Source organism: Biomphalaria glabrata, chromosome 1, assembly GCF_947242115.1.
Source record: "Biomphalaria glabrata chromosome 1, xgBioGlab47.1, whole genome shotgun sequence".
Lineage (NCBI taxonomy): Eukaryota > Metazoa > Mollusca > Gastropoda > Planorbidae > Biomphalaria > Biomphalaria glabrata.
This window is the reverse complement of record NC_074711.1, coordinates 87,763,864-87,776,578: the sequence shown is the minus strand read 5'-3', so window position 1 is coordinate 87,776,578 and position 12,715 is coordinate 87,763,864. Positions and strand designations below refer to the sequence as shown.

Below are 12,715 nucleotides of genomic sequence, written 5' to 3'. Positions count from 1 at the left end.
TTATTTTCTTTGAATATATTTTTATGGGGGAAATGCATACTCAATTTCTTATGTGCACGAAATGTGACATATTCGCACAGGAAGTAGATCTTCTTCGATACAAAATAAAAAAAATATTTAAGGACATATGTGGAAAATGTCGATGAATGTCAACAATCAGAATAGTGGCCAATACTATAGTGTAAGTTTAATAAGCTGCACCGTTTGTGTGTCATATATCCAAAAGTTTCTTAAGAGTTTGAAGATCAAGGAGTGTAGTATTTCACGTGGCTACCCAGTCCTAGCCATGATATTTATCTAGTCTAGATCTACTCTTGTCCTACTAGGTCGTGGCCTTGGACCTGTGACGTAGCAACGTGCTATTGGTCTAAACTACCCACATGTTGCGACGTCGCAGATCAGTGTTAAGGCCTACTAGAAAGACTGGGTCTCGGCTTAAGTCACTGATTAACAAGCATGACTAACTACTATTGTTATTTCAACAAAGCATAATATCAACTCTGTCTGTCTGGTACAATTTTTGTACACGTTATTTCTCCCAGAACCTTTCTCGCATCAAGTTAAAACTTGACACTATTATTTGGTATTGAAAAAGGGAAATAAATGCTACTTATTTAGATATGTGGCTGTATATGTGGAGTTATTTTGCTTTTTACATCTCGTTCACGTTTTTGTTTCTCTTACTTCCCACTGTCCGATCAAGTTGAAAGTTCACTTTATTATTCATAGTCAAGGAGACGCAGTGGAAGAAGTCGTTAAGCGATTGGCTTCCGAGCCTGGGGTCTTGGGTTCGAATCTTGGTGAAGACTGGGATTTTGAATTTCGGGGTTTTTAGTTGGGGAAAGTAAAGGCGATTGGTCGTTGTGCTGGACACCCTGCTCGTTAACCGTTGGCCAAAGAAAAAAATGACCTTAACATCATCTGCCCTACAAATCGGAAGGTCTGAGAGGGGAACTTTACTATTCATAGTCCATGACAATACATGAATCAATAAAAAAAAACCTATTAATTAAATAATTATTCATCATCACTCCTCAGAGTTCCTCATGGAACATAGGGCCTCGACAAAAACACGCCACTCTCCACGGTCTCTTGCTAGCTTTTTGATGTTGTCCCAGCTCTTCCCGGTCTTCTCTGCTTCTTCAAGTACACTGCGTCGCCATGTTCTTTTTGGTCTTCCTCTGCGTCTTGTTCCCTGGGGGGTTCCACTCTAAGGCCTGCCTAGCTCTGTTGCTGGTATCTTTTCTAAGGGTGTGACCAATCCATCTCCACTTCCTCTCTAAGATCTGCACTTCTATATTTTTCTGCCCACTCATCTCCAACAGTTTGGTGTTTTCTACTTTATTGGTTAATAATTTTGTTTTTTTTTATAGAAAAATGGAGCTCATTCCTACAGTATTGAATTAGAAATGATTGATGCGTGATTTGACTTTTATAGGCCTTTATGTATGTAAATATTGTAATAACTTAAGAGAGGCAACTCAACGAGACCTACACGTTTATTTACAGGACATCACAGGTACATAAAACAACATCTATCTTAGGCACAATCTCTCCATATTGGCTCTCTACTTGGGCGGAAATCGTTCTCTTGTAATGTTGACATCCTTTTAGGTCTAGTCTATCACAGTGCGCACCTTCTAGCACTAGCCTGGATGGCTGTGCACATGACAGAGTTATAACAATATATATGTATGTATTTCTTTTTTTTAGGTTTCAATGGAAGTTTCTTTACAGGTGGAGGAAAAGGAAATGGATACTCGACAAGCAGCGAGTGTAGCTCCGCCCACTCTAAACGCCGATTTGGCTTTCAATATCGGTCAGCGTACCGTAGACACAATGAAACATGTAGTGCAACCTGGCAACCCCTGCACTGATCCTGGTAGAGATGCAGCAATGCCAAGCGTCGATGTTGGCCAAGCGCAGCACAAGATACCCCCAGCTCAACGCCTACCTGAAGGGAATCGCTGCGCATTTGCTAAAAAATCTGGCCCATGGTCTCAAGGATGTTTAGCTAAACAGGAAGACGATGTATCAAGCTCCTCCTCGGACTCAGATGACGAACGGTACGACCTAGCGGAAAGATACGATGTGGTAGACTCAGGGGACGAAAGATACGATGTGGTAGACTCAGGGGACGAAAGATACGATGTGGTACAGGAAGACCCTGCCGCACTTGGCACAGATAAAAATGGACAAGCTGCTGGTATGAAGCGTAACGATGCTGCTGTAACCCCAAGTGTCCAAGCTGGTCAGTTGCGCAACATACGTCAAGCTCCACACATTTACGCGGAGAATCGTGGCGCACTAGCTAATGGGCCTGGCCCATGGTCTCCAGAATATTTAGATAAACAGAGAGAAGATGTTTCAACTTCCTCCTCGGACTCAGATGACGAAAGATACGATCTAGTAGGCCTATAAAAAAGGTAAACTAAAAGATTGTCTGTAGTTAAGATGTAGATGGACTCAAGTTCGTTCTAAAAATCTAGTCTTCCTTTGTCTGTAGTTAAGATGTAGATGGACTCAAGTTCGTTCTAAAAATCAAGTCTTCCTTTGTCTGTAGTTACGATGTAGATGGACTCAAGTTCGTTCTAAAAATCAAGTCTTCCTTTGTCTGTAGTTAAGATGTAGATGGACTCAAATCTAGTCTTCCTTTGTCTGTAGTTACGATGTAGATGGACTCAAGTTCGTTCTAAAAATCAAGTCTTCCTTTGTCTGTAGTTACGATGTAGATGGACTCAAATCTAGTCTTCCTTTGTCTGTAGTTACGATGTAGATGGACTCAAATCTAGTCTTATTTTGTCTGTAGTTAAGATGTAGATGGACTCAAATCTAGTCTTCCTTTGTCTGTTGTTAAGATGTAGATGGACTCAAATCTAGTCTTCCTTTGTCTGTAGTTAAGATGTAGATGGACTCAAATCTAGTCTTCCTTTGTCTGTAGTTAAGATGTAGATGGACTCAAGTTCGTTCTAAAAATCTAGTCTTCCTTTGTCTGTAGTTACGATGTAGATGAACTCAAATCAAGTCTTCCTTTGTCTGTAGTTAAGATGTAGATCAGTGATTCCCAAAGTGGTCTATATAGACCCCCAGGGGTCTACGAAGACTTTCAAGGGGTCTACGAAAGTGAAAAAACAAATTGGGGGTCCATGAGATGTCCAAGGGGGTCTATGATAATAGATTTCATATAAGCAGGTCGTGACTTTAATTTTTACATCCCATTAATGTAATTCTTCACACTATATATAATTTGTAACTTAGTTAATCATTTAAATATTTATCCTGCTATTGAAACGAAAAGTGTTGTATTTAATTTCAATACTTATTAAAATAACTTAATTTTGTCTTCATGTAAATAATGTTTAACAAAAAGAAATGTAGACTGTCTAGCGTTGATTATATAAAATTGTTTATTCTTTCCTTGTCAACCAAGCGGTTACCGATTGCCTTTTTTATGACGATATGAAACTAATTACGCTTGAGGATTATCTGCGACAATATCACCCAGATAAAAAGATATAGATTTGAAAAACTTTTGAACATTCAAAGATAAAGTTCAGAATAGACACACAAAATCTCTATTCAACATCATGTAGAAAAGATGGTGGTTTATGAGTCTTACAATATCTGTTCACTTATAGCAAAATAAAGGTGTGGTGGTAGTGGTTAAGCGCTTGGCTTCCGTAATTGGGGTCCTGAGTTCGAATCTCTGTGAATTTTGAATTTCAGGATTTTCAGGGCTCCCCTGAGTCCACCCATCTCAAATGGGTACCTGAATTATGTTAGTAAAAGTAAAGTCGGTTGGTCGTTGTTCTGCCCACATGACACCCTGCTCGTTAACCGTTGGCCAAAGAAACAGATGACCATAACATCATCACTATGTCTGAAAGGGGAAATTTCCTTATTTATGGCAAATTGCGGAAAACACCTTAGGTAAAACATTGATTTTTACCAGCCGTTGTAGTTTTAAAACCTGTTTTACACAAACCCACATCTGATATTATTAAAAGAATTTCTTTAAGCAACAATACAGTTCAAGGTTGCTTCGGTGGCATGAGTTATAAAATTAAAAGCTTCATATGTAATTCTTTGCAAACGACATATATAAGTTTGGGCTCAGCAGCGTCACAGGTTCTGACAGGATGTAGTGGTGTGTGCTGCAAACTGCATTATGGTCGCCGGCTACTTATTTTTCCTCAGGTTAACCCACAAAAACTTTCCCATGTTTGAGTTGCAAGACAGGAGAGTTTTGAATTCAGTTTTACTTCTGCAAGGTGGGTAGCCAAGACTAATGAGCGCTTCCTGCTCGAATCTTACTGGTTGAGGCGACAGTCACTCGCCTTCGCTCTTTCTCCCAATAGTGATAACATCTTCGCGCGGACACAATATTTGAGCAACTCGTGAAACGTCAACAAATACACGAGAAACTCTTTGCGAAAACTCTTACAACGATACTTAAGGCCATTGTGTTTGGAGATTCCAGCAATAGGCCTACATATTGCTATTTTAATTGGTTTTGAATTTTATCAATAAAAAAGAGAGATCTCTAAAATCTCTAATATGTAGCTTTTTCACTTTTCAACTCTCTACAGATAGAAATTAGGAGGCGTTTTGGCTGAGCGGTAAAGTGTTTGGCTTCTGAACCGTGGGTCCCGAGTTTGAATCCTGTTGAAAACTTGGATTTTTAATTTCGGGATCTTTTGGGCGCCTCTGAGGCCACCTAGCTCTAATGGGTACCTGACATTAGTTGGTGAAAGTAAAGGCTGTTGGTCGTTGTGCTGTCCACATGACACCCTCGATAATCGTATGCCACAGAAACAGATGACCTTTACATCATCTGCCCTATAGACCACAAGGTCTGAGAGGGGAACTTTACTTTTTGTACAGATAGAAATTAGTTTTAAAAATGTTGAATTTGCAAAAATTTGAAAGTTAAGCAGGGGGTCTACCGATAACCAGAAAACATGGCAAGGGGTCTACGAGACAAAAAAGTTTGGGAACCACTGATGTAGATGGACTCAAATCTAGTCTTCCTCTGTCTGTAGTTAAGATGAAGATGGACTCAAATCTAGTCTTCCTCTGTCTGTAGTTAAGATGTAGATGGACTCAAATCTAGTCTTCCTTTGTCTGTAGTTAAGATGTAGATGGACTCAAATCTAGTCTTCCTTTGTCTGTAGTTAAGATGTAGATGGACTCAAGCTTGTTCTAAAAATCTTGTCTTCGTTTGTCTGTAGTTAAGATGTAGATGGACTCAAACTCGTTCTAAAAAGTTCCCCTTTCAGATCTTGCGGTCTATAGAGCATTTGGTGTCAAGGTCATGTTTCTGTGACCCATGGTTAACGATGGTGTCATGTGACCAGCATTACGACCAACCACCTTTACTTAACTCCAACTAATGTCAGAGCTAGTTGAACTTAGAGGCGCCCTAAATATCCCGAAGTTGAAAATCCCAGTCTTCCCCAGGATTCGAACCCAGGACCCTGCGTTTTGGAAGTCAAGAACTTTACCACGCAACCACCGCACCCTAATATTTTAGTTGCATGTTGCTTAATTATTTCAGTTCCAACACTTAATAAAGCTTCTTCTCCCTAGTATAATGTGTTAAGACTAGTTTTGGACAGTGATTGTGTCTCTCAGATTTACAGTACCCATGAAAGTTCAAAGGTGACTCTATGCCTCTATTTCAACATACTGTTGCAACTCTAGGGTAGGCACTCAACGAAAAGGCAGGCAACTCAACACAGTTTCACAGGAAATAAATAGTTGTGTTTATTCACTAGGGCAAACACCTAACATCCTTCAGCTTCCTCAGAGTCTTGGTTCTAACTATACCAGTCCTTTGCAACTTAACCCAATTATGGACCAACGACAGCCTTCCCCGCTTCGCTCCAGGTCCCTACTACAACCTTCAGGCAGCACAAAAGTTGGCCTCTTAGTATCCTAAACATTCACTCTTCACAATCCCTGATGCACTGTTCTTCTGTCTCTTCTAGTGTCTTCCTGTTTACGTTCAACAGTGCGCTAGTGCGCATCTCAAGCCCAGGTGCAAGGCAGGGTTACAACAATACAGAAGAAACACAGTGTAGAATATATTTCTTCTTGAGATTAATATCTTCAAACTCAATTCAATGAAACATGTGATCCAGGGATGATATAAAAAAATTTCACAGTAAACTTATATCACTTGTAGAACGTAATCTAATAACTTGACGGAGGTAAAGCATAATTGTTAAATAAATGAAGCACAGTGAAAATTAATAACCATCAATGACTACTGATCACGTAGTAATGACCAATGTCCGACTCTTATAGCTCAATTTCCTTTTTGCTTTTACAGTTTTTTAAAAAGACTCTTTCAGGATTGTTACCTTTTTCTTTAACTCATAAGCATAGTGTTTTGGGAGGGGGGGGGACTGTTTCGTCACTCGCAGAAGGGCGCCAAAATATCTTTTCGAAATCTTTTTTTTTTTAATCAACGAGCCGGAAAAAATATTTTTAATTAGTAAACATTTACACATAATTACTTATTTCTTTGGCCTGTCATATAAAGTAGCGGTCTGCTATTTTTAGTTGTAAGAGACTTAGCGATTCCATTTCAATTTCTGTGTTGCGATGTGTCAATATGTATAACAAAAAAAAATGTAATCGGCTTCTCAATGATAACATTTGTACTATTTACAAATCTGATTTTAGATTAGAATTAATAGAACAGTGAGTGAAACTTTTTAATAGCCTGGACAGTCTTATAAAAAGAGAATTTAAAAAACACTCCCAACACCCAGTGGCGTAGCTATAGTGGGGGGGGGGAGAATTTGACAATCCCTCCTGAGATCCCACTTGAGGGGGCCCCCAAACGAGTGTTCCAATTTATTATTTTTCTTACAAGTATGAAATATTTCGCCATTATCTCATATCATGATTTAGAATGGCAAAATGCAGCAGCCCCTAAAGAGGCCAAGACCCCCCCTCCCGTGCACCAAAATCCCTTGCTACGCCACTGCCCACAACCCCATATCTAAATGAACTGTTTTTAAAACAAAAATATCTCAGCAAAGTTGTACAAATCTTAGAAGACAACCGCCGCTCCATCATAAATAAATCAAGAAAGGGGCAAAAACTCCTTTAGTCCTTACTCGAACTGTCTCAGCGCTACTCGTTGACTAGGCGACGTGAGAAAGATCAAGATGTCTGTCAATCACTCAGTTAATTTCTCTGTATATTGTGTTTGTTCTATTTATGTGGAATATTGTCGACCTCGTTATTAATTTGAGAAAAAAGAGTCCTTGTAATCAAAAACAATTTTCTAAGCGGCAGTCTTGGTCTTTATGAAATAATTGAATAGACCATAAGTAAACGATTTTAAAATTTTATTGCTAGATTTAGATCCATCTAAACCAGGGGTTCACGTCCAGCGGATCGCGACCCCTTGAGGGGTCGATTGACGATTTGTCAGGGGTCGCCTAAGACCATCAAAAATATGGATTGTATTTAGTGTATTCTTCTATTGCTGTGTATGTTATGGATGGGTGGGGGGGGGGGGGGGTCGCGGCAGAGTGGGGGATAGTAAAAAAGGGGTCGCTAAGCTTAAAAGGTTGAGAACCGCTGATCTAAACTGTTTCTACTCCTACGAAAATAGTGTAAGTTCTCCTTTTATGTATTAACAAACTTTTAGCCCAGCGCCTCTCGAACTGTGGGGCGAGCCCCCTAGGGTGCTGATAAAATAAGCGCGTATGTTTTTTTTTAAGGACAAAGAAAAAAAATAGCCTTTTTTTTGCATTGTAGTTATAAACACATTTTGGGCTACTAATCAAGTCAAACGAAATTATTACATATGTTAAAAAATAAATTATTAAATCTAGTGAAGTTTCATTTTCTAAGTAGAACCTAATGTCGTTCTCGAGAAGCTTCTACTACAAGATTGTTTCATTTATCTCTTGTCTAGAAGACTTCCAATACATTCTACTCCAATGCGACTGCGGAGTGTTCATTCTTATGTTTGAACGGTTAAATTTTAGATTATAATTAAAAGTATTGCTTAAAGCAACTACTGAACTTTTTTTGTGTCTTTTTTTTTCAGATTCCGTTTGGGCACCTTTAGTTACTCCATTCTTTAAGATGCCATAATGTACTTTACAACATCAAGGCAGAATGGCTTTTGAGTTGTTTTTTTTCTATTTGTTGGATTTTTTTAAAAACTAGTTTAGTTGCAATTTATTGACTTAATTCATTGAGCTGTCATACAAATTGTTTCACTGGAAAGTATGGGTCTGTCGCCTGTTCCTGCAGCTGTTGGTTCCTGAGCCTAGTTCCGCGCCTGGCGTCCAGATTCTAGCCTGTCCATTGTTGCTCAGATGAACCTTCAGTTGGTCTCCTCGAAGGCTGCTGAAAGAGAGGACCGAATTCTTTTTGTTTTTAATGTTATAAAACATGTTTTCCAAGAAAATGTGCAACTCACAACACTTTAATTATGGTATTAAACAAATTGTTTAATAATGATTTGTGCTGACTTGTTCACCTCCATGTTAGTTGTTTCAATGAAATAGAATTTAAATATCTCGGATGGTATAATCTACAGGATTAGGGAGGGTATAATCTACAGGATTAGGGAGGGTATAATCTGCAGGTCTAATAGTGGCATAAGCTGCTGTGTAAGGATGGTATAACCTGCAGGTCTTGGGATGGTAAGGATGGTATAACCTGCAGGTCTTGGGATGGTATAACCTGCAGTTCTGGTGATGGTATAAGCTGCAGGTCTGGTGAAGAGTTAGGGTCTAGTAGTGGCATAGCCTGCAGGTCTAGGATTGATACGAGATGCAGGTCTGGTGATGGTGATGGTATAAGCTACCACTTAAAGCTACAGGTCTGGTGATGGTATAAGCTACCACTTAAAGCTACAGGTCTAGTGACGGTGTAAGCTACAGGTCTGGTGATGGTATAAGCTACCACTTAAAGCTACAGGTCTGGTGATGGTATACGCTACCACTTAAAGCTACAGGTCTGGTGATGGTATAAGCTACCACTTAAAGCTACAGTTCTGGTGACGGTGTAAGCTACAAGTCTGGTGATGGTATAAGCTACCACTTAAAGCTACATGTCTGGTGATGGTATAAGCTACCATTTAAAGCTACAGGTCTAGTGACGACCTAAGTTGCAGGTCTAGTAGTGGCCTAACAGGTTTAATTCCTGTGTAAGCTACAGGATTAGTGACTGTGTAAGCTACAGGTTTAGTGACTGTGTAAGCTACAGATTTAGTGACTGTCTAAGCTACAGGTAAAAACAAAATCGTACAACCCGAATATGTTGTATATGAGTAGCAATTTATTGAGTATATCAAACTTATTTATATATATTGTAATAACTTAAGTGAGGCAACTCAACGAGACATAGACGTTTATTTACATGGAGACATGACAAACACAAAGGGCATCTGCCTTGAGTACAGCATCTCCATATTGGCTCTAGACTTGGGCGGAAATCGTTAGTCCTTAATGTCAACATCCGACTTGTTTAGTCACAGATAGTGCGCACCTTCTTTCTGCACCATCTTGGATGGCGGTGCGCATGGCAAAGTCATAACAATATATATATATAAATGCATTTAAAAAGCGATCACAGTAATATTAACAGAGATATCTACGTCTTTCTCCCCTATCCCTTTCCCAACTGGTCCAGACAAGTGATAGAATCATAGTGTAGTGAGAAAGCATGACATTTGGCTAAACAAAAGCAATTGGTAAAAATATTTCCAATTGCACAGATTTATCATTTTATCTTATCTTCTAAAATACAGACGTTACTTGAAAAAAAGATTACGTCCTACGCGTCATGCGTGTGACCCAATGATTTATATTCTGCCAAGTCACTGGTTTTCTAGTTTAACTTTGCTTTTTTTTTTTTACGATGGCTTCAGACATGAAGCGGCCATTGCTGACCAATATAAGCGCGTGCATCAGTAGCCCATCAATAGCTTGATGACGGTCACTAATGCAACTCGAGCAGCGCATTTAATCTCGTGGGGTGGAAGTGTCCTTTAGTAAATAAGACGATAATTTTAACTTCAGCTAATTTTTCTTTACTTTGACTAAAAGATTAAAACTCTATGCCTATACTTTCGCATAGCCATAGAAAAAAAAACACTATGCCTACTCATATACTTTCGCATTGCCATAGAAAAAAAACACTATGCCTACTCATATACTTTCGCATTGCCATAGAAATAAATAAAACAAAACAAAACAAAAACCACTATGCCTACTCATATACTTTCACATAGCCATAGAAAATATAAAACAAAACAACACTATGCCTACTCATATACTTTCGCATAGTCATAGAAAATATAAAACAAAACAACACTATGCCTACTCATATACTTTCGCATAGCCATCAAAACAAAACAAAACAAAACCAATATGCCTACTCATATACTTTCACATAGCCATAGAAAATATAAAACAAAAAACACTATGCCTACTCATATACTTTCGCATAGCGATAGAAATAAAACAAAACAAAAACCACTATGCCTACTCATATACTTTCACATAGCCATAGAAAATATAAAACAAAACAACACTATGCCTAGTCATATACTTTCGCATAGCCATAGAAAATATAAAACAAAACAACACTATGCCTACTCATATACTTTCGCATAGCCATCAAAACAAAACAAAACAAAACCAATATGCCTACTCATATACTTTCACATAGCCATAGAAAATATAAAACAAAAAACACTATGCCTACTCATATACTTTCGCATAGCGATAGAAATAAAACAAAACAAAAACCACTATGCCTACTCATATACTTTCACATAGCCATAGAAAATATAAAACAAAACAACACTATGCCTACTCAAATACTTTCGCATAGCCATAGAAAATATAAAACAAAACAACACTATGCCTACTCATATACTTTTGCAAAGCCATCAAAACAAAACAAAACAAAACCAATATGCCTACTCATATACTTTCACATAGCCATAGAAAATATAAAACAAAAAACACTATGCCTACTCATATACTTTCGCATAGCGATAGAAATAAAACAAAACAAAAACCACTATGCCTACTCATATACTTTCACATAGCCATAGAAAATATAAAACAAAACAACACTATGCCTACTCATATACTTTCGCATAGCCATAGAAAATATAAAACAAAACAACACTATGCCTACTCATATACTTTCGCATAGCCATCAAAACAAAACAAAACAAAACCAATATGCCTACTCATATACTTTCACATAGCCATAGAAAATATAAAACAAAAAACACTATGCCTACTCATATACTTTCGCATAGCGATAGAAACAAAACAAAACAAAAACCACTATGCCTACTCAAATACTTTCGCATAGCCATAGAAAATATAAAACAAAACAACACTATGCCTACTCATATACTTTCGCATAGCCATCAAAACAAAACAAAACAAAACCAATATGCCTACTCATATACTTTCGCATAGCCATAGAAAAAAAACACTATGCCTACTCATATACTTTCGCATAGCGATAGAAATAAAACAAAACAAAAACACTATGTCTACTCATATACTTTCGCATAGCCATAAAAAAAAACACTATGCCTACTCATATACTTTCGCATAGCCATAGAAAAAAAAACACTATGCCTACTCATATACTTTCGCATAGCCATAGAAAAAAAAACACTATGCCTACTCATATACTTTCACATAGCCATAGAAATATAAAAATATTTTTTTTTATATTTAAAAACAAAAACCTCCCCCCCGAGAGATCATTTAAAATATTTTTTTTTAAAGAACGCGCTCGTACCTCAAAGACACCATAGGTCTAAATGACCTTAATCGCAGCGGTGTGCACTTTCTGTACAACTTTGACTCGAGAATATGTTTTAAACTTTATTAGACAGCGCGGCCGATCTATCGGCCAAGTCTGATTTGTGCGATTGGAAATATTTTTTTTTTGTTGTTTTAACCACAGAGTATATCTGAACAGGACTGCCGACTTTTGCGCACCACGCCTATATTTTTCAATTAAATAAGTCCCATCCATCGAGCCGTCCTTGGTCGCAGGGTAAAGGTTTAGGTGCGCAATCATTTTTGTGGAGAAGTGTTCTAGCACAAACTCAGATGCGGCCCCCCCCCCCCCCCGTCGGATCCGTCTATTTGCAAGGAATATTCGAGATAGGATTTTGTTTTGTCCTGTCCTTTTCAACCATCTCAAGAACGTATGTTCTTCTACACCAGCGGTTCTCAACCTTTTATGCTAGGCGACCCCTTTTTACAATCCCCCACTCTGCCGCGACCCCCCTCCCCACACACACACACAGCAATAGAAGAATAGATAATAAGAATCTACATATTCGATGGTCCCCACACACACATACAGCAATAGAAGAATAGATAATAAGAATCCACATATTCGATGGTCTTAGGCGACCCCTGGCAACCCACAGGTTGAGAACCCCTGTTCTACACAAATTCATTAACCACATTATCAGTGTCCAAGTTCCGCTGAAATTGATTCACCATAGTTCTTTTTTTTTTTTTACTCTGCTTGGTGAAGGCAGACGTACACACGTTTGTCAAGTCCAGACCTGTAGGTGGTTTTCTTGGCATTCGCCTTGTCCATTCGAGGTGCCGCCCTTACTAAATTTCTGTCCGCAGTTATCAGGCTCAAAGTTTCCCAGAAAGTACTCGTACATAGACAGAAATAT

The 12,715-nt window shown here is 38.4% G+C and overlaps 1 protein-coding gene across 1 annotated transcript; it reads left to right on the top strand.

Moving 5' to 3' along the window:
- Nucleotides 1–1,719: 1,719 nt before the first annotated feature.
- On the top strand, nucleotides 1,720–8,495 carry LOC106063267 (uncharacterized). Its single transcript, XM_013221582.2, has 2 exons — nucleotides 1,720–2,426; nucleotides 8,075–8,495. Exon 1 carries the CDS (start codon nucleotides 1,720–1,722, stop codon nucleotides 2,419–2,421), a length of 702 nt encoding a protein of 233 aa, XP_013077036.2. The 3' UTR covers nucleotides 2,422–2,426; nucleotides 8,075–8,495.
- The last annotated feature ends 4,220 nt before the right edge of the window (nucleotides 8,496–12,715 follow it).

Coding starts and splice junctions, on each gene's coding strand:
- LOC106063267 (XM_013221582.2), top strand. CDS start 1,720: ATGGAAGTTTCTTTACAGGTGGAGGAAAAGGAAATGGATACTCGACAA.